The sequence below is a fragment of the Tenebrio molitor genome, chromosome 2, assembly GCF_963966145.1.
Source record: "Tenebrio molitor chromosome 2, icTenMoli1.1, whole genome shotgun sequence".
In the NCBI taxonomy this organism is placed as follows: Eukaryota; Metazoa; Arthropoda; class Insecta; order Coleoptera; family Tenebrionidae; genus Tenebrio; species Tenebrio molitor.
This window is the reverse complement of record NC_091047.1, coordinates 28081476-28105349: the sequence shown is the minus strand read 5'-3', so window position 1 is coordinate 28105349 and position 23874 is coordinate 28081476. Positions and strand designations below refer to the sequence as shown.

The following is a 23874-nucleotide window of genomic DNA, read 5'->3' as shown; positions in this document are numbered from 1 at the left end:
GTCAAGGTACGCCGACGGGAGCTTAGAGCTGGAGGTAACAAACTTTCGGCCGCGAGGGGACTCAGAAGAATAATCTGAATCGGCTTGAGACCAGCGACGTTTCTAGATACTCAGGTTAGTAATGAACGTCGGGCTATTTCACCGACCAAGAAAGAGTGACAGAGCGCCTCGGGGTTGTACGATGAGCTTCCCAAGCCGCTTCGAGCAGAGCTTGCTCCACCTTCCCCAACCAACCGTTTACCGACAAAAACCTAAGATCTCTAGAACCGCGACGGAGGTTTCACGTCAGCATCCCAGAGCCGCATCGAGCAGGACTTAGGTCCGCCTCCGCTAACGGCCGTAACTTAACCGTGGCCTCCCCAGAAATTTACTAGACAACCCCACGACTTCCTGATTGAAACCTAACCCCCATAGTGGCGCACTTACAACATTTTACTTTAACTCTTCCGAAATCTAGCGGTGCTTAACAACAACATAAAGAAAACCCGAGTTTAATTCAATTGAACAACGCGTAACATTAAACGATGCGAAATTCAACACAACAAAGCGCAACATTAAACAATGATGAAATACACAAAACATAACGCAACATTAGACAAGGATAACATAAGCAAAAACAAACCGCAACATTAAACAATGAGGAAATAAAAGAGAACAAAACGTGAAGTTAAATAACGATAAAATAGAACCACTTTAAATGGCACAAATATCAGTAAACAACATAAATCACGAATACAATAATCGCTGGTAATGTTAAACAAAAAGAAAATGGCGAGTCGAGTGCCGTTAGAAAATTTAGTGAAAGAAAAAAAAAACAAAATGGACGCACGCGGTTCGGACGACGGCTCCGAATTTACGAAATTACCAGATTGTTAAAAAAAATGAACCTTCCGGAAGAAAGATAACGCTTAAAATTAACGAATGGGCGCTTCTTAAAGCAACAGCATGCAACAAAATAAAATCTACAACATACCCTTACCACGTGGTCCTGGTCCCAAAACAAAACACAAAAAAAGGCAACGAAAGTGGGATTAATTACCCAGGTGAATTAAAAAAACGCCGGATTCTTCACGGGTACACAAAATATCTACTCGAACGGTAGTGGAATTGTTCTGGTTTAACTTACAAATTTGAGAAACTTGGATCGCTCTTCGCAAGGTGTGTTCGTTTCGAAAAACTAAACAAAAGTGCTCTACCACCCTTCAACCATCCGCGCGAGCGAGCTTCAACCCCCGCTATATTTCCGCTCGTAGTTCCTAGTCTAGCCGCTAGTACCTTCATATTTGGCGCGCTGTTGTGGCGGTACCGGAAATTTAAATTTAAATTTTAAACTGGGTCACTACAGTGTGGAAACTACTTATGGAATAAATTCAATAATTTCAAAACTAATGATATTTGTCGAAAACCTTGAAGCAGGTCAATTTTTATTTCTCATAATGCTTATTTTAAGTAGCTTCACTTGTTCATGACGTTATCCATTTTTGAGCTATGACGTCACACTCATTTTTTTTTAATGGCAACCCCTACTTTTTTCTTCTCTTTCTGATAGACCTTCATACTAGCTAAACAATGAATGAAAAAAATTGGTACCTTACATATCAATTTTTTTGAGAAAATGACAAATTTTACTTCAAAAATTTAATTTAATTTTTCAATTTAAAAATTCTTTTATATGAGTTTATTTAAAATAGAAGATTTATTTGAATAGATATTGAGCGCAGTGTACAAAGTGTCGGTGAGTGCCAAATAGTTGGCGGGAGGCAATTTGCGTTACATTTTATTGTTAAGCTTAGATGTTTGTTTGTTTTTGTTTGAGGCCAGTTAAAATTTTTACATCAAAATTTACATCAAATTTTTTAGTAACATTTGTCATTTTCTCAAAAAAATTGTTATAAAGGTACCAATTTTTCTTTATTTTATCAGAAACAGAAGAAAAACGTGGGGGTTCCTATTTAAAAAAATTGGTGATGACGTCATAATTCAAAAATGGATGACGTCATGAACAAGTGAAGCAACTTAAAATAAGCACTATGAGAAATAAAAATTGACCGGTTTCAGCGTTTTCTACAAATGTCATTAGTTTCGACATTACTGAATTTATTCCATAAGTAGTTTCCACACTGTATTTCTAACCCAACATTGGAATTTTTGACACGAATGTCATGTGGCATTTTGATTTTTATTATGCGTGACAGAACTTCTGTCACAAAAATTTTGAATGTCAGTCATAATGACAATAAAACTTAGGCTACACAAGTTTTTTCAAATTGACAGTAAAATAACTGACGGAATTCTGTGGCAGATAAATTGTGAATAAAGGTGAAGCTTCAAGAACACTTGCTATGATTCTTTTTTAAAAAACATAAGATACAAAATTTTCCTGCGCTCAAAATACACTACAATATAAAAAAAAATAAATAAAACCATGAACATAATAATTACTTGAAATACGATTCCCTACAATTTGGGATTAAATTGAACATGAGTCTAAGTTTAGAACGACAAAGTGTAAAAAATAAATTTGTGACATTAGTCGGATAAATTTGACAGTTGATATTCATGACATGAGACGTATTTAGATGTTCGTAGACATATTTTATCCCAAACAACCCCTATCTGATAAAATATTAATAGTATCAACAATGTGGTAATTTTGGTAATTGCTATCATCGACTAACCACAGATACGCTGTAATTGCGTTGGTTACAGACAACCCAGCCAATTACCATAATTTTGGAGTTAGATGGTGGCTTTATAATGCAAATAAAGTCATTTAAACTACATCGGAACAACTACACGACACAGTAATTATTTATTGCTTTGTGTTTTCCCATCTGTGAAAACTTTGTATTTTAATTTGAATTTCCACTGGGTTACGGTGAAACGAGAGGGCTCTCGTAATTTCGGTAGTTTAGCTTAGGTGCCCTATTTTAATCCTGAAGGATTTATCGTCCTTCAAGGGACCACCGTACAACGGACCTCTCCTAATCCAATAACGTAAATCATAATATTTTGAGAGGGATGCAAACATCGCAAACATCAGTGTCGTTTTAACGGGGTCTCTATTAAATTGTTTCTGCTCGATTGGACGTCTTAATAATTATCCTTCGATGGATTTGTTCTAAGTGGGCGTTTATCGTGACGTCAATTATTATTAATTGGGTGACAATCTCGCAAGGATAATCAACACATCTGAAAAAGGGAAATGATCGATCCGATAGCTGGCCGAGGAAATTAATTGTCTATCTACTTAAATCAGTAAACATTGTCCATGCATATGTATGTATTTATGTATGGTGCGCTGCCCACACGCAAATTGCTGGAAAAAATCGTTTTTTTACAGACGCAATGCACCATATCGATAAGACATACGTTCGCAAAAGCAATTAATTAATTGTTTTGCGGAAATGAAAGAATTTCCACGGAAGTGAAGATGACGTGAAAATGAGTAAATATTGGAAAACAAACATGTAAATGGAATAAAAATGTTGAAAATATGAAGGTGCATAAAGTTGCAAAACAATAAAGAGATTTACCACAGACGAATTGTCTTATTAAATTTTTTTAACGCATAGTAGGTACCTACTTAAGACCAATTTTGAGATTACTTCAAGGGTATGTAACTAAAAGTTTAAAGATTTCTTAATTCAGTGAAAAACTTACTTATTGAAGTATTACATAGGCTTCTGTAGGCAATACAAAGATAAATAAAAATTATATGTATAGTTAGAAATTAAAATTCCTTTATTAATGTCCAAACATACTGTTACGTTATTATTTTTATCTTACAGGTGGAGTTTTTGAGCTACCTTAAACCATTGTTTTCGGTGACAGAAGTCAAATTTTAATCACAAGTAAGATAAAGTACTCACTAGTGAGTAAATTTGACAGCTGTCATTTTACGTAAATGAAACTTCATTTCTTGGATTTTTTGCAATAGTTGCACCTGTAAGATAAAACGTCGTATATCACACGTGATCGAAATGACATTATAAAACTCGTGAGAAGTGTCCTACTCGTGCGCAAGCGCACTCGTCGGTCAAAATTCTCACTCTTGTATAATGATCAGTGTCCGGACGAAATAGTACCGCACAAGTCGACCAGTACAACTTTGCGTAATACCCCACTCACATATAAACAGGATTCAGCTGGTTCGCTTTCAATAACAGGGAACCAGCGAAATCGTGTTTATGTGCGAGCGAGGGATTACGCAAAGTTGTAGGTACTGCTCGACTTATCCGGTACTATTTCGTCCGGACACTGATAATGATGCATTTCTATCACTTATAATAATATAATATACTACAATTCCCTGTTCCCAGGTAATCTACAAATTTAATAACGATTTTTTTTTTGGCTCCGCGTCGGTCCCACAATTGTTGCCTCGAGAGCGCTGCAACCTGTTCGCTGAAGAAGGCGGACTGCCCGGAGTTTAGGAGAATGATACAACGTGGTATCTTAAACGAAATGTTTATTCACCCAAGGAGAAAAAAAATTGAAAGTAAAATATCTCTAATGGATCCGAAAGGACCTAACAATAATAACAAAATCGACCGTAACGCCTGAAAGTTCCTTCTTCGAGTCCGCGATAAAAAAAAAATGAAACAGAAAAAAAAAACTAAGGGGAGGAGGAAGGGCGAACGATCCTTGCAACGGGCGCTAATACGGCTACGCCGCCCACACCGGCGAGGGGTCCTCAGGTTCCTTCCTCGCTTCTGATAAATAAAATACAAAAGACTCCAATCGCGATAAGGCCCGGAGAAGAACCTCGCACAAAAAGTCGTTGGTGAGCGCCGATGCTCACTTCCAGGCAAGGTCGATGACAATGAGATAAGAAATTGTAGGAATAAAAAAATTATGAGATTCTACTATGTATAATGAAAATGTACAATGCTCCCAATTCCGTGATTTATAATCTGTTTCAAAATCAAAAATCCACCACCTGTTGAATTATGTTGGCAGAAAAAAAGAAATCCCTAGAAAAAGTTTAATTTTTTGAACTGTTGAGTTTATTTACGAAACACAAAATAATGATTACGTGCAAAAAGGTTTTAGCTACCATATCATACTTTTTCAGTGAAATAATAAAATGAGAATAAAAAACTCGATGAACTACCACCAAAACGGCTGTCCAACAGTTTTCTTTCATAACCCCACTTTTTTCTGACACTTGCAGTCACACTAAAAACAAAAGTTGGCGACGTTGTCGGTTGTATTTTCGAGATAGCATGCACTGTTGGTGGATTTTTGATTTTGAAACAGATTTATATAATAAATGAATAATGAACTACGAAAATACAGCAGTCGCGCAATTAATAATAAATTATATGAGATTGAAAGATTTTGGACAGCCACGGCCCTAAATAATATATATAACGAGTTTCACCGTTCCTCCGGGACCTGGATCCCGTGGCGGCTGAATTCCAGGTTTCTCCAGAAGAGCCTCGGGGACGACGTAGGTCAGCAGACACCGGCCTTGGTGTAGCTCCGCTCTTTGGCTTTCAGTTCTAAAGAACCTTACGCAGTGGGGCCTCTAATCCGCAGTCTGCGCTTGGGTCTGGAAGTCCTGAAGAATTATCGCTCCAGCCAGTCCTCATCGACTCCACCACGATAACACACCAGCACCTACTGCATCTAAATCACTCTCCTTTGATTCCCCCTTCGGAACACCCGTAGAAGCCTCTCAACAAAAGGTCGTGAACTCTCTTCCTCGTCGCTGGTTCCCTCCATTTATAAGTTTCGCCCCTCTCTCCGCTAGGGTTTTTGGCGGAAACAGATACGATTCCAGTGGGGTTCTAGAACTTTCACAAAGATTTCAAAGCGCGCGACTATTTCAATCGTAAAAATCGTGAATCGTATCAAAGAAGTTATTTAAAAAGACATTATTGTAGGGATTTAGGGAAGTATAATATGTAATTCATAGATACGGTTTCTGTCGATCAAAAAATAATTCAATTTCATATACCAACAAATTAGTAATTTAAGTATTAATAATTAGTAACTTATTATACGGGAGAAATACGGGGTCATTATAAATGATTGTCTCATCACAGTAGGCGTTGGTGACGTAGTTGAATGTGCCGCAAGCTTTATAACATGAGTAAGACTAGCATCGCCGATAGGTAGCGCTGCTGGCGGTAGTGTAAATTTGTCTACTAGTTTGTCTAACGTTGCGAAGCTAGCGGCACATCCCAAATTTGTGTATGTTTTCAACGCCAACTGCGATGGGACAATTTATAATAACTTTCGTTTTTCCTTGTTTTAGCTAAAAATGAGTTTGCTTAGCAGCATCATTAAAAGGGGCACGACAACGAGGCTATATTATTAGAATTAATTTACACTATTTATAAACTAGGCAAAAATGAATAGGGAATTTTTCCTTTTTTGGATTTTTTATAAATACAGTTTAAAATTTGTAATGAAATGTGTTAGAAATATATAAATATACACATTAAATGTAATGTTTCAAGTATCTGTTACATTTTAAATTTATCTAGTGTTTAATAATACGTGGGAGGATTGGGGCAATTTCTTTGCTTTCCGAGAAAAATTGTGGAATTCCCTATTCATTTTTGCCTAGTTTATTATCTATTTATTTTTCTTTACTATCAATTGTGGAAACTTTAACTGGAATAAAATTCATAACTTGGATATAGGTGATTTTTGTAAAAAATACCGAAACACGTCAATTTTTGTTTTTCTTTACCCACATTGTGGCGCATATGGTTTTTGCATATCGGCTCCCGGAAGTTCGTAACCACCCCTAACTTTTTTTTTCAAATGGAACAATGGAATGGAACAACGCACTATTTGTTTCCTGAATATTTTCAAAGCCTACGTGCTAAAAAATAAAAACCGGTTTTATAAGTTGAACACGTTGGAGGTGTAGTATGTACATTTCGTATCTTATGGTAACTGTTTTCAAAAGCTTTGATTGCTTTTTGCCTAAGCAAGATTGAGGAACAATACCAGAACTTAGGTCATGTAAGGGTTGTGCTCAGACAGCGAGAATCCACTGTTTCCGTACTGTACAAGTGTACACATACGAGTACAAGGTGATTCACGAGCAATAATGAGCCGGACGGAATTTAAAATGCAACCTACAATACATTTGGAAGGTAAAGCTGGCTATTTACCGCGCCCAATCCAAGAAAATAGTTATTTATTGTATAAGTGTTTTAGATAGCATTTTATTCACGCAAAAATGTTTAAACGCGAGAGCTTGCTCGAGCGTTTAATTTTCTTAAGTGAATAAAATGCATCTAAAACACGCATGCAATACAACGTTTTATCCACAATCACACTCATTTAGAATCAGAATCGCCGAAATTCTATCTGATGTCATCCAAAATTAATTTGACTTTCACTCTGACAGCGGCTGTCACCTCAAAAATCATTGAAATTTCGCATTTAGTGTTTTATGGCGTCTTTTATGACTTATAAAATACTAAAGTCCTATTTTATTTTGGTCAACGACTGTACCTACTCATTATTTTAAAAATGATTATTGTGTGACATACAAGGTTATGAGCTCGACGGAATAGCAAATGCAATCCACAATACATAACGTTAAGTTGTAAATGGACGCTGTAAATATCCAGGTTTACGTTACAAATGTATTGTGGGTTGCATTTCTATCACCTTGTGATTGGCAAATTCTAATTATTATCGATCATTTCCGAAAAATCTTAATTTGGATTCCGAGGATGACTTAGTTTAACCATGTTTTACACTATAAGGTTCTTGTTTGTTCTTGGTGTTTCACGAAATATAAATTTTCATTTACCATAACTTCAATTTCTTGTTTGACACTTTTTTAACACTCTGAACACTGGTTATGAATTTGTACGTGACATATTCGTACAACCTGCACCAATAGATTAAAAATGACACTAACATGTCGTTAAAAACAATATCTGACAAAACAAAGTTGTGCGGACGTCTCTCCTCGGTTTTGTCTAATATCAATTTTTTTTCGTGCAGGTCTGTGGCAGAGCATCTAAGAGCCACCTCACCAATTACACTTATTAGGGAGATTTTCGCGTGGGAGAATGACAAAATAAATCACAGTAGAATGACGTAATTCGTGTTTCAAAACAAAAATACCAACAAATGTAATTGAATCTTGGAAATTTTATTTATTTTGCTCATTTATTTGTTAATTTTCGTAATTTTTCCTCTGTCCGCCAACAGAAAAAATCTCGTGCAGACGAAAATGTAAATTTAAATTCACCAGGATACTGGTTTAGATTTTTTAAGTAAAATGTTTATGATCCTTTTGTTTAATAATCCTCCCAAGTACAGAGGCTGTAGTTAATAACACAAAGAAAGATAAATTTATTTCAAAAACTGACAGTTTTTTTGTTTGTTTTTTTTTAGTAGAAACTCTAACTAAGTATCTAGAAACTTTAATTAATTCTATGAATTAAGATTTATATTTTGTTGTAAATACTGTATATGAAGGTGTTTTCTCGGGTTTCTTCAAAAGTCTTCCAATGTGTTCATTCCCTTTGACAAAACCCTATTTTAGTCAGTACAACTGAACTCTGTTAGCGGTTAAGCTAATTATTGGACGACTTTACTTCGCCACTTGTAACAACAGTTATCTAACTTTGTTATAAATCGTCTGAATGAAATTATCATCACAAAGCCACTTGAACATCACAAGTTCAAGTTCATATTGCTCCACATTACGACGCAAACATCTATTTCCTGACAAGGAATTTACATTAACCCAGAATAACAGTTTTAATAATCTAGGAAATTATTATTCATCATGACACGACAAGGTCCAGAATCCCCCTAAAATGAACACAGGCTAAACTCTCCACTTAACGTCACGAACACTATTAAACTCAGACAGAATCGTTTAATTTCAGGGGTAATGTGAACTTGTAAACAAATTTTCCTAAACTCCTTCATAATATGCCCCCCGAAAGATGACACCTAGTATGGCAAGTCTGGAGCCGAGGAGTCTAGACCATGGCTAATTATGGTTAGTAGTTCAAATATGTACTTCCCAAAATACAAACTAGACTGCTGTTGGCACCGACAGCCTTTAAATGTAGTAACGAGGACGACAGTTTGCAGAACTAGCCATCCAAAAATTTATTCCTGTGTTTCGTACAAATAAATTTCTGCAAATCTCGACCGCAATCCGGTTTGCCGCATCTGCTTGGCATAAGTACAGGGTTATTACTTATTATAAATGATTGTAAGTAAGAGCAAAAACTGAATGTAAAATGTATGGCTCCCGCTCCATATAAAAAACATCAAAATGATGTGAATAAGTGAGTACACCGTTCACACACAGGAATTAAATTGGGTGCAAAACAACTCAATATTTTTAGAATTGGTTGCAAAACAACTCAATATTTTTGGATTCAATAGTTAATTAAAAAAAATAAATAAAATCCTCATCACCGCACTTTCACCTAAAAAATGACAGTGACAGCGACTAAAATTGACAGTTCACATGAAAGTGGCAAAAATTTCATAACATGGGCATGGCCTGCTTCCACTACAATCATTTATAATAACCCTGTACAATCTGAACAAGTTCGGTCACTGCATTATTTTAATACAAAAAACGCTTTAGTGAAGTTGGATCAGTATGACGTCTAAATTTTTACTAAATTATACTTTTCCTAAAACTACCCTGACTAATAAGTTTTTTTCCGTTTTTGGGTTCAGTTAAGGACAAAAGATTTATTTTCTCAGTATCGTCTGGTTTAAATTAACGCATTTCAAGATAAAAAAAAAAGGATGAAATGAGTTTATAAAAGAAATGAAAATTACAAAAAATAGTACATGGATATGTTATTTTTCAGCTATAGATCAGTTGCAAAAGAAGTTTTAAAAATGCTACAAACACACTCAAGCTTCATCATCGATAAATTTCATTTTTAAAGGTTATTGTTTCTTTGCAGAGTATTGCAGAGTATTTGATTCATACATAAATCCACCAATTAGGTTCCATTCGCCATTTGTTTTTATGGTGATTATTTACTTCACCTATCAAATTTAAATTTTTTATTTACGACTATTAAATTAGACACCTATAAATAAAATTTTTATTTATTTGTTATATTTTAGTTAATTATGATATACATTATTAACCGAATTAATTTATTGTTGTTATACACAACCTCATAATTGTACAGTGGCGAGCACGGAATTTCGCACACATTGGACATTTCACTAACATAATTTTATTAAAATGAGATACTGGAGGCAGTTTCGTGACAGTTTAGGTGAAACATCAGTCATGATCACATAAATCATGATTGATTATAATGACCATAAAGCTTAGACTAGATAGTTTTTTTTAATGACATACAAATTGGTGTGCGAAATTCCGTGCTCCCCACTGTACCTACTACCTACTATTTGTTGCTTATAATTGCATTATGTACAAAAATGTAACCATGGTAATAAAACGAAGTTGAATTTTGACTTTTGAATGCATTCTTTTGGTTTGTTAAAAACGAGATTTTTGCCAATAGTTGTAGATAAAAGATCGTATTTGTATATGGGTTATTACTTATTATTACACTGGGATGATAATTACACTCGCCTGACATTTGGTAATTTTCATCCTCGTGTTAATAATAACCTCCGTATATGCTCGTTAAATAATATACTATTAACCAATCACGAATTAAAAAACCTGCTATTGAAAATCGTCAATCAACACGTTATTATACCGATAAATGCAATTTCTGTTTTGTTACTTAGCAGCAATAAGTAAAATAACTCCATTAATTAATTTGAAAAGTTTCCATTTATAAAGACCATTCACATTGTTTTGGCATAATGGGAGGCCATGATTTATATTTTTAACGTTTGATTTCCGTCACTAAAGTGCCTGACATGCGAACCCATCAAAATGAACAAAACATGTGAATTTCCCGCGATGTCTGAGTATTCTTATACTGCAAATTAGTAAAACTGACAACAATGCACTAGATATTGACGCTATTTATAACCTCAACTTAGAAACATATACCTAACCTAATTAACAGACAGATTTACTACCAAATTAAATGCAACATTTCTATGGCCTCCCATTATGGTAAAACAATGCTGAAATAGTAGTTTATTTAGTTCGTGCGTAAATTGGGCTTTTTTGGCATGAGTGGACCAGTTTAAAACCCGAGTGAAACGAGCGTTTTAAAGGCCCACGAGTGCCATAAAAACCCAATTGGCACACAAACGAGTTGAATACTAGGTTTTTTTGTTCGACGAGCCCCTTAAAGGTTTCAAATCGCTTAAAATCTTTAAAATTAGTTTGACGTTTCGTTTTGACAAGTTGTGACATTTATCAAAATTCGTTCACACAGGAGAAAATTCTCAAATTCTGACAGTGTCGAATAAAAAAATCATTTTTCTTCAAACCTTCATAACAAATTATTTAAGACATGTTAAGAAACCCGGTAGGAATTTTAAACGATTTAGCTAGTTTACTTTATTGCCGCTCATCAGCGGAGATAATAACTTCACGGACGCCCTCAGAGGAGATAATAATTTTATCTGCCGCTCTCAATGAAGTGACACTTTTGCATTATCAATGCAGCAGGATAATGTCATAATTTACGGACGTTTGAAGAAAAAATCATTTTCGATCATATCAGATTAATTACAAAGGCTTTGTTTAATTTGGAATTACTTTGAAAATGTCTCCCTAGATCAATTTCTCCTTCAGTGAATTATCACATGTTACGGTTAGAATGTGTGTGAAACGTAAATAAAAAGAATCAAAGTACGTAAACAAGACTCGTATTTCATTTTGTCTACACGGTATGCCTCTATTCCAAGAATTTAATTCAAGAGATTTTGCTTTAATTTGTTGATTTACGTTCTATCGTATAATTCCTCTATTTTGAAGTTAAGCTCCCCTCGAACGTCGTTGTAAGCAGGAGCGACTTACTCTTAGACCACAGAAAATGAATATGTAGCGTGAACATCCCCAACGTCTCACTTCTAATCATTTCGTCGTATTTAATTAGGAGAAATCTCGGATCCGTACTAACAAAAACAATCCTCCAGAACGTCAAAGCAAGCAACTTCCCCATAATTTGCTTCTGTTTATACAACAAAGAAGCAATCTAATTGGTAAAGCAAAGTTCACAACCCAAACACTTTAATTTTCCCCTAGCCATTACAAGATTTCCTCTGAAACTCGCGACAGATTAGGATTTTTGCGACAACTCGACTTTAAATATCTCCCTCAATTTATCTTTCGATTTGTGTCAATGCCACATTAAATTGAGTTTTTTCACGGTTTATATTTTTTCTCGAACGGCATCATCAATATTTATGCTTTCCGTTCGACCTTCGATGTTTGCTTTGGATTCAAGATGATTGAGTTGACGGTATAAAAAATGCAAGAAGAAGTAAATCTTCCTCGAATCGAATTCATTAAACCCGTAAAAGTACGCAATTGCTTTCGTAGATTTTTTCCAATTTGATAAAGTGGAGTCTTTTCAGGTTTTGGGATCGAAGAAGGAGTATCATTTCGTCAACCAAGCGCTTCCTGCGGCCAGGACAAAGAGGAGTATACCGCACATGAGGAGGTTGAAGGTTGACCCGCTGGTGAGTGAGCAGACTTTATTTAATTCTTAGGTATTTTTAAATTACACGAACGAGAACGATTTAGATAAGGTAATGATGTCACGAGCAGAATTTGCAATCTAGATTTGCGCCATGCGAATCGACACGCACAGGAAAAAAAGAGTCCTTGTTTGAAATGAAAAATCTCATAGCAAACAAATCGATAATTCACGAACAGGTCCTTAAATAATTAAAAATAAAAACACATTTAGACAGATAAATGAAATATTTTGTCGTATTCTAAGCTGCTAATTCTTAACCTTAACACGGACTAAACATTTCGCCTTTGAATATATTTACGTGACAGTTAAATACGTAATCACCCTAGGGAAAATATTTTGATTTTCTTATTGTTATGCAACATCCGTATGGTTGGTTATTATTCAAGAGGCTTGTGCCTGAAGTTTTAATTAATTTTTCCTCTCTGCAATACTAAAAATCTTGATTTAAAAGTTTTGAAGTTGTTATTTTCCCGATTTCATCCCCAAATCGCATCTTTTTGGAGCTCATGTTAGTTTCGCCTGAAACGATTTCTACAATGGTTAATTACAACGATTGTGGAGTATCGCTAGTCGACTACTTAGGGATAAATGCATCACGATTACACCGTTTAAACTAAATTATAGATAAAACGCACTTCACTATTTTAAAGTTTTAAGAGTAATGATTTTAGAAGAAAGGCGCTGATCGATGATGTCGCTTTGTTTTTCCTCTTTATATTGTGCAATTTTGTTAGTTGCGTGTCTGTAAATAAATTTCCGTCCTAGTTATCTCACGATATTGGATTGGAGCCGAATAAGTGTATTATAGGGATAGATTACAGAAACTAAATCCGATGGCTTTAGTATAGACTCTCGACCCTTGGAAGCACTCTTTTTTAAGTTAATTTAACATGAAATGTTAATCTACGTCCACTGATAGAATGCAGTTTTTTAAATATCCATAGATAACAAAATCCCCAAACCATAACATTAAAATCTTAACAAAGTATCATAGATTGTATTGGTAATATCTTGAAACATTCGCGCCACTGATTCTCATTGGTTGTTATGAAACCCACGCGAAAAATAAATTATATGACATTTCAAATTCAAAATTGTCAGTGCTCTCAAGCATTAAGCATTTAGATTTCCAATTTTTCATCTTTAGAGCTGTTCTGCGTTTTTCTTGTTTTAAAAGTTATTAGTTTTGATTGTGTTGCTGTTTTGATCTGTTCCGTTGCGATTTTTTGTTGATTTTTTTTTAATTTGTGAAGTGAGTGCGTGCCTCAAGAATCTACATAGCATAATGAACATTTTAAGTGATATTACAAACATCCAAAATAATACAGAGGATATAATTTTTGTTCATGCATTAAATATTAAATAATCTCTTGTTTGTGTTTAGCCATTTCCGAAAAAAGCTGGATATTTTAATTTCAGTAGCCAGCTTTTTTCGAAAATTCGAAAATGTATTGTGGGTTGCATTTTTAATTCCGTCGGGCACATTATCACTCATGAAATACCCTGTATGTATTAATAAAACCTTTGATTTTATATTTATTTTATAATATAAAATCAAAGATAAAACCTAATATATTACTCCTACAAAGCTCCTACTATACTGAAGTTTTCTTTCGTCTTTCCTAAGTACAAACTACAAACAGGCAGAATAATAAGAAAACGTCACGTAACTACAAAACTAATACAGGGTGGTCCCGATATAACCTGCCAAAAAAATTCTGGGTCATTAGAAGGATCTAACAAGTCCAAAAAACCCCCCTTCGTTAGGTCCAAAATAATGGGGATAAATTAACCCCTATCCACACCCATTCGACGCTGCTGACCACAAAAATACGTACCTACTCAGGAATTAATTGTTGGTGTTTGTAAGGATGACAGTATCTAAGCAACCTGTATCGTTTATGACAAATCTCAAATCTGACAAACTAAATCAAATTAATGACATTTATTGAAAACGCTGTACACTGCGTTGCGTTAATTCACCAGCTTATTTAGGTACAAAAGCTGATTTTGTAGACTGAGATAAATGAGTAATAAATAAAGTGGTGTTCCTCAATGTGTAAATAAATGTAGAGGTAGTGTGTGCAAAATTGTGGAAGAACTGTGTAATAAGAGTATCGTCTTAATTGTGGTTGAATAGCCAAAATAATGTATTGAATAAATTTATTTACACTTTACATATTCGTACTTTCAACTCTAACTGAGAATATCTACTAACTAATGAAAGGTAAACTAGACTAGAAACATTATTTTATAATAAATGTTCTGTGTGCCTTCCGTTGGCATTTAAGCACATTTGAGTACGCTGGTACCAATTTTCATAAACAGAATTCAGCATTTCAGGGTTTTTACGAATCTGGTTCGCGGCGTCTGTTACGCGTTTCTGGAGTTGGCCTTTTGTATTTATTTCAACTTCGTATACCAAATCTTTCGTGTGGCCCCAAAAATTAAAATCCAGAGGGGTTAAATGGAGGATCGGGGACGCCATCGTATTGGAATCAGTCAGAACCAACCTCACATAAATGCAGATGTAGCTCCACAAAAGTACAACGGGACGGAAGGACTCCTTCAGGAAAACGCTCGCTGTATGGTAGCTTTGCCGGTCTTGAATTACCACGTGTTTCGCCATAGAGTAAATGCAAATGGACGTATTTTTGTTTCGTGAATTTCATAACTTTTTGAAGGATTCGCAAATTAAAAATTAAACTTGACAAATGTCATAGGTGTTGCAGGTACCGTTGCTAAAGAAATCGCAGCCAAGTAACCAGAATTACCTTTTTAAAACCGATTAACTCATTAGCGTACAGCAAATTTTGACCAAATTTTCAATTATTTTTATCTCGAAAACGAAAAGACTTTTATTAGAAACTTTTTTTGTGTATGAGTTCTACTCATCGTCACCTATTACTGGATTTCTTCTGGCAGGTTATATCGGGACCACCCTGTATATTAATTGATTTGTGTCTGCCATTGTGCAACAGCTACTAGTAAAATCAGTGTAAAATACACTAATATTTTTCATTTTACAACTTGTAACTTGAAATTACTAGAAATGAGATTTTGCAACATAATTTTACTAGTTACAAGTTACAAGACTAATATTATTACTAATAAAATGATTGTGCAACGCGGCCCTGCTCTTTCATTTTTTTTTATTTCGCGCAGGATCTATTTGTTGTAGCGTAGAGTGAACATTTTTAGTAACATTTATGTCAAGCAATCGATGAGTGGACAGAGTAATCAGAGTATACTAAGGAATTTATATACAGTGAGCGGCAAAAGTATGGAATAATAGTAGTTTATTTAACGAGTTCGCGTGTAATTTGGGCTTTTTTTGGCATGAGTGGGCCAGTTTAAAACTCGAGTGAAACGAGAGTTTTAAAGGTCCACGAGTGCCAAAAGAGCCCAAATTACACAAGAACGAGTTGAATACAACGTTTTTTTGTTCGACGAGTCCCCCAAAGGCTCCAAATCGCTGAAAATCTTTAAAATTAGCTTGACGTTTCGTTTTGACAAGTTGTCAAATTTATCAAAATCCGTTCACATAGGAGAAAATTCTCAAATTCTGACAGAGTCGAACAAAAAATTCATTAATTCATTAAACAAATTTTTTTACAAAAAAATCTTTGGGCAGGTCAATTTTAGTTTATAAAAATACATATTTTAATACAAAATAAAATTCCAAGCAGTCATTTGTTTTCGAGTTATGACGTCATCGATAGTTTTTTTTAAATAGAAACCCCCTATTTTTGTTCTTGATTCTGATAGGCCTTTTAATTGTCTAAACGCCAGTATAAAAATTTTGTTATCTTACATAAGGAATTTTTTGAGAAAAAAAAAATAAAGTTGGAAAAAATAAATTTTATAACAAACAAAAACGAGTCAAAAACTGTGTTAGTAAGTACTTAAAATTATGGAATTCAATGTTCGAATTGCCATCCTCCAGCTTGTTGACAATAAGCAAGTTTATGAAGAAATTCCCCCTGTTTTAGTTTTATCTAGTTTTATCCAAGCACCCAATCAAAATTAAAATTTCTATACGTTGTGTTTCTGATAAATGAGTCATTTTCGAAAACGTTTTGTAAAACAAATAACATATACGAATGAAATTGACAGTAACATTTGACTGTTTGATTTACCTACTTGATTTTTTGACTTGTTTTTGTTCTTTATAAAATTTAATTTTTCCAACTTTATAATTTTTTTTCTTAAAAATTTCCTTATGTAAGATAACAAAATTTTTATACTGTCATTTGACAATTAAAAGGGATATCAGAATCAAGAAAAAAAATAGGGGGTTTCCATTTAAAAAAACTATCGATGACGTCATAACTCGAAAACAAATGACTGCTTGGAATTTTCTTTGGTACTAAAATATGTATTTTTATAAACTAAAATTGACCTCTCCAAAGATTTTTTTGAAAAAAAATTTGTTTCATTTTTAAGGAATTTATTCCATACTTTAAATACATAGTATACAGGATATTCATTCATATTCATTTCATAATTTCATTTAACCAAGCAAATGACATTTATGTCAAAATTTACGAAACTGCACAGCTAGCTACGTTTTATGTTTTTTAAATAAAAAAACAAATGTCCACGTTAACATTGCAAATGTATTGTGGGTTGCATTTTCAATTCCGTCGGACGCGTTATCACCCGTAAAATACTCTGTATAGGTACACTTGCTTTCAGAACTTTCCCATACACCTATTTTTCGCTGTATTAAATCAGGGTTGTAATTAATCAACTCTGACATTTAAACTTTTAAAAAGTAAAAATGGCTTGACTGACAGAACAAGACAAATTCGAAGAGGAGTGGTCCGTAAGAAGGGTTGCATAATGGGGTAAATAAAACGAGCGTCTAGCTGCAGGGATAAACCCTCCAATGAAAATCTACAACAAAATGCGCATGCGCGAGTACAAATTTTACGCGATAACTTCAATGAACAAAGTTTTAGCAACGTTTCTACAGGGTGAGTAATTATTATAAATGATTGTAGTCGAAACAGGCCATGCCCATGTTATGAAATTTTTGCCGCTTTCATGTGAACTGTCAATTTTTGTCGCTGTCAGTGTCATTTTTAGGTGAAAAGTACGGTGATGACTGATGAGTTTTCTTTTTTTTTTAATTACCGATTGAATCCAAAAATATTGAGTTGTTTTTCACCTAATTTAACTCCTGAGTATGAACGGTGTGTACTCACTTAAATATTTACATCATTTTGATGTTTTTTATACATATGGAGCGGAAACCATAAATTTTATCCAGTTTTTAAGCCTACTTGGACTACAATCGTTTATAATAATAATAACCCTGTACGTATTGCCCTGCTGGTATTGTTACGTTTAGCCAGCAGAGCTAAGAATCATTAAACAGTACCGCACTATATTCACAGACGCAATAAATATCACAAACTCAACGGAAGAGGGAAAGCGGCCTACCACCAGCTACCGAAATGCATGCAGCCTGCACCCTACACCACTTTTCAATTCTTCATGCACTCTGTATCTGTAATTCTGTACCACACTACTGCAAACGCACCCTATCACAGTCAATTGGCGGCAAATTTTAAATGCTCCAACCATCCCACGTTTCTATTGGAGGGTTTATCCCTGCAGCTAGACGCTCGTGTAAATAAAAGCACTGTTCTATCGCGCGTTCAAATGAAATCCTGGGCTGAGTAGGCGTTGAAAAAATTAAACCGTTTAGAACAGTGTAAAGTTTGAATTTTCCGTCGATTGCCACGAATGACATTTGTTTATGTTTAATCGGGACATAATTAAACATGTTTGTTTTCAGCAAAGGGTGTCCTTAGATATTTGCTTCGAGAATAGGAATCGTTAAGTTATTCTATTTTCAATGTAAAACATTGCAAAGAAAGAAAAAAAGAAAGATTTTTTTGGCTCTAAATTTTAGGTTAGCTGTCAACATGCTCCAATTATACTACGCTTTAAAAAAGCACAGCAATTGACGGTTTCCAACGGCTCCCCAGCCCGGGATTTCATTTGAACGCGCGATACAAGTAAAGTAAAGAACGCGTGGGAATAAGAAGGGACCGTGGGTAGAAAACCGATCTTTTTTTTTTTTAATTGCTGTCAATGTCATCTTTGACCTAATCTCAAAATTACCCATTCACATTGCTTAAATTTTGCAAAATCTTTGTTACTTATTATTCTTCGCTTCGTGTTTTCAAATGACCTTCCCAAAATCGGGACATCAATTAAATTGCAGTTATCAGTAATTACTTGCATTAATTCTGGAATTGTGCTAGGCCTGTTTTTGAACACGTTGTTTTTCACGTATGGAAAAACGAAATAATTAAGGCAAGTTGTTAGTAAGTGCCTTGAAAGTCCGGAAACTTTTGTTGAAATTCCTCAAAAACTCGAGGTGTCGAATAAGTCCATTCGCCGTTCTCAAGTCTTTCTCCACTTGTGAAGTAACACTGCACAATGAAAATTTTTTGCTCTAAAGTGAACTTATATAGCAAATTTTAATAGTCAATAATTAATATTGACAGTTACTATTGTAATGACATCTGATGACATTTGAATTAAATTTGTACGTGTTGCCAACTGTAGCGTATTAATCACGGACCTCTCGATTTTTCTTTATTTTCGATCACACGGTATGTTTTACATTGTATGTTCAACGAAATAAAAAACTCAGTGTATTTATTTTGTTGTTCAGTGGTATTTGTTTTAGGGCTTTTCTTCACCTTTTTTCCTCGGATGGTTGTCGTAAAAAAAATAAACAAAAAATTTGTGAGAAAAAAAATGATTGATCTTAGGTATATTGTGTTACTTATTTTTATTTAATTACGGTTCTAGGAGAGGGAACACCGTTGGAAGTGTTATTTAAATGAAACGATTGAACACACTAACTTTACTTACATTTTATTTCAGAAGTAATCGTGCTTTGGTGATGTTTAGACCCAACAAAATTTATACATAAATAAATTAATGAATTTAATAAATTAATTTTGATGGATGTTTGATTTGAGTTTTGACGAGGGGCCAGTTTATAGAAAGAGAATTAAATATTTAATTCGAATTAAATTTTAATGCGCGATTAACCCGTGAATCCGAAACTTTGATTGGTTCAATCTTATCACGTGTTCAGTTAATCTCGCATTTGATTACGATTAAGGCTGGGATACCGCATATGTATTGGGTATAGGGAAACATGGTCACATTATTTCTCGTTTTCAAGAAAAATAATGCATTTTTAAGTTAAAAACTCAAACACAGTTTAATATTTAAGCTTCTTTATTGGCTCTGAAGTAATAGTTATGGTTCCAAAAACTAAAAGTATTAAATACATAAACGCCAAACTTTGTCAATTTTATGACTTAATAAATAAGTAAAATATCAAAATTGTGACAACATTGAGAAATTAGTCATTATTCACAGCCAATAATGGATATTAAGGTTTAATTTAAGGCGTCTTATAGTTTATTCGGTCTTCTGGTTTCGTTAAAAAACGAGAAACCTTAAAAGATTAATTTGCTTACAATATATTGGTGACTCGGCGAGAACAAAATAATTTTACAGTGTCCTGTGTTGAAACTTTACCTTTGTTAATGTGGCAAGTTTTAAGTAGATGGCACTGGTCACTGAAAAAAAAAAGAAAAATGTCCAGATGTTCAGTGAGTGAGTGAGCACGAGTGAGTTACTGAGTTAACACGTGCAATTCGTGCAACGCAAAGATATCGGATATCGCACTTTCAAGAAAGGACGGGCCTTCTTTGGCGTTAGTTGCCTCTGTTCACTCCGGTCTTTTATGTCAATAATAATAATATAATCTCGATTTTCACTTGATCTTCTATTAGCATTCTATAAAAAAATTTAAAAAAAGGTACTTAATTTCTATTTTTTTAAATTCCGTTGCAATAAGTGGTTTTTGATTATCATTTCAGTGAGAAGTAGAAAATTACAAGTAAGCTTTCTTTTCTTTTACAAAAGCAATAAAAGTATTGAATTGATCGCATCAGTTCATCGGGTAGAAGAGACTTAAAAAATGTAATTACAGGCATTAAATACCATTTAATTTCTTTATTATGATTATGAATATGTACAGCGTGACTTTGAAGGTTGTGCAAATATTTTAACCTGTGATAGAACCCTACAAAAGGTAACGATTGAGTCAATGATGCCTTATACAAATGTTGATATTTTTCGAGAAAAAGGGACCCAAAGTTTTTCAAAAAAAGTTTAAGAGCCACTGAATTTTATGGAAAAATGGGTCAAAAATAAATCATAGTAGTATGGTTGAGGAAAATAAAATGTTTTTTGTTCGACACTGTCAGAATTTGATAATTTTCTCCTGTGTGAACGGATTTTGATAAATTTGACAACTTGTCAAAACGAAACGTCAAGCTAATTTTAAAGATTTTTAGCGATTTGGAGCCTTTAAGGGGCTCGTCGAACAAAAAAACGTTGTATTCAACTCGTTCTTGTGTAATTTGGGCTTTTTTGGCCCTCGTGGACCTTTAAAACTCTCGTTTCACTCGAGTTTTAAACTGGTCCACTCATGCCAAAATTACACACGAACTCGTTAAATAAATAAAAATAACTATTTTATAGTCTTTGACTTTAATATGTATAATTAGTTTAAGAAAATACAAGTGGTCGATTACATTTTAGAGCGTTTTTTTTCCTATGGCAGCGCGAATGCTTGCACACACCCATCCTTTGTGCAGACTCATTTCATGGAGAAACACAGTCTAGAAAATTCTAAAGTCAGGGAACCGGACTCGGTGCCAAATTCAAATTTTTGCCTAGTAGACTTTTCGTTGTCATTTAATTCAAAATTAAGGCATTTTGACAAGAATATCAATCTTAACGTCAATTTAAATTACAAATGTCTTTCACCAACCTGGAGAAAACCCATATGGTCTATGATTTACCAGGAACATTCAGAGCTAGTACGACAAATCCACGGTGAAAAGTTGCCTCAGAGGATACTTCACATCGCACAGCATGTTCGCGATTTCGGGCATTGCGAAATGAATAAGCGTGATCTTGGCTACCAACGAGAAGATCGCATTTTAGTTCCTCACAAAATCCAAGAGCGTCACTTCCAACAGTCATTTTTCCATTAACGTGTGGGTTGAGTTTTGGGTTGGAATAGTTGAAAGTCACCTCATAGGTCCCTATGATTTACCTCGCCGTTTGAATGTAGACGCTTAAATCCTATTTTTGAAGTTTTGCTCGAATTACTCGAAGAAATTCCTCTTCTAGGAATTCGACGAAAAATGTGGCTGGCACCTTTGGAATGATGCACCGCGTCATTACGTTCAAAACGCCGCTCAGGAAATTTGTGAAAACAGAGGCATTCTGAATAGAGTTCGACTTTCTTGGACACGTCGTACCTATTGAAGTTTGCATTGCAAACGATTTGGAGCAACTTCTTTGATGTTTCATTTTATGCTTTTACTTATTAGTGCATATTACTAATCTACTCAGGTATTAAGTATAGTATACATACAGGTGTCCCAGAGTTGCGAAAAGGCTCCATACCATAACTTGTTTGTCATTAAAGATATCAACTTTTCCTTTTTTTCTATATGATAGCTATGCTTCTACTGCACATTCGGAAAAGATTGCGACATGTATACAGGGTGTCCCAATATTATAAAAACACTAAAGTAATGTGTTTTTAAATGGAACCTACCCAGTTTGATTCCTGAACCTGAACCTTATACCGTTGGAAAGCTTGTCAAAAAAGCTTTCGACCAGTGCAATAGTGCCAGTATGCGGCAAACATTCAGGAATCAAACGGCGTCAATTATTTTAATTTATGTGCATGGATTTGGAAGGTAGGAATTTTCGAACGGACCCCTGCAATTCGAAATTCTAGTAAAAAAAGCGCCACTGATCTAAATCGATGGCAGATAAGTAAAAAGGACCTCTATAGATTTGATTCATAATTTAGCATATAATCGAAAAAAGAAATCAAACTGGGTAGGTTCCGTTTAAAAAAACATAACTTTAGTGTTTTTATGATATGAATGTGCAGTAGAAGCGTAGCTATTATCTAAAAAAAAGAAAAAGTTGATTTTTTCACGATCGGGAGTAGAAATCAACTTTTCGGATGTCAACATCGTGACAAAAGTAGAGCATTTTCTCCCTAGGGAGCAAATATTTGCAAATATTTGCTCCCTAGGGAGTTTTCATTTTTTTGACAGTTGTGACAAAAATCTAATGGGAGTTTTCATTTTTTTTGACTGTTGTGACAAAAATCTAATTGTGTTGTCAAGGCAACTACTAATTCCATTAAATTCATCGAAAGATGACAACTCATTTGTCATCATTTTTTTATTCTTAAAATTTGAGATTTTTGTGCTGTTTCTACTCCCTACCGTGAAAAAAATAGTATATATACTTCTGGAGAGAATGCTCATTTTTCCCTCGGTGCTTTGTAGCCCTCGGGCTTCGCCCTCTGGCTACAAACTGCACCTTAGGAAAAATCATGCATTTCTCTCCCTCAATATATAATATACTATTATTTAATAACAAACAAGTTATGGAGGTTTTTCGCAACTCTGGGACACCTGTATATACGTCACAATCGGTACTTACAAAGCCGAGTCTTCTTTGAGTGTCAAAAAAATTTCGTCCGGATAAAGGTGGAATGTCTAAAATACTTATACGTTCTACCAAATGGTCATAACTACTCCCGGTTGCAAGAGTCCCCCACACAGCAGAAGTATTGACAACAGATTCGGAATCCTCTGTGGCTCTTTCGGTTCGTATTGATACACATTCGTCACAAACATTACATTTGTAAGTAAAAGTACTCACTAATCCAGACATGGTACATAAGTTTGCCGCCTGTACATTTTTTAGAATGATCGTATTGTAACGATACTGTTTGGTACAATAAATAATGTATGTCTACTATTCTATACCCATTTAACTTAGGAATAATTTATAAACTTGCCGGAAGAAATTATTTTATCTAAAATTTCTTTTACAGCTGATTTTCTTGCAGCAGAAATTTTTGCTGATCTCGCGTGTTTTGAACGTTTTTTTTTGCTTTGAAAATACTAATCGCCCCATGGTTTACATCTCGGTTTACACAAACAAACCATAATATCGAAGCAAACACAGCACAAAACAGTATAAAAGAAGAACCGCCTTTTTGTATTTTGCCGCAATGTTTAGAGTAGGGGTGGGGTAACTAAAAAGATACCTTTTTAGTGACTTTACGGTCGAACCGCTTCGGACCGCACAAGAAATTACTTTAGCTATC

General features: G+C 34.5%; 1 protein-coding gene across 1 annotated transcript in view; it reads left to right on the top strand.

Annotated features, from left to right (window-relative positions):
* amon (amontillado) overlaps positions 1-23874 on the top strand; it is a 93414-nt gene that overhangs the window by 14661 nt on the left and 54879 nt on the right. The window contains exon 2 of the mRNA XM_069037603.1: positions 12490-12594. Coding sequence (XP_068893704.1) covers positions 12490-12594 — 105 coding nt within the window. The remainder of the gene's footprint in view (positions 1-12489; positions 12595-23874) is intronic.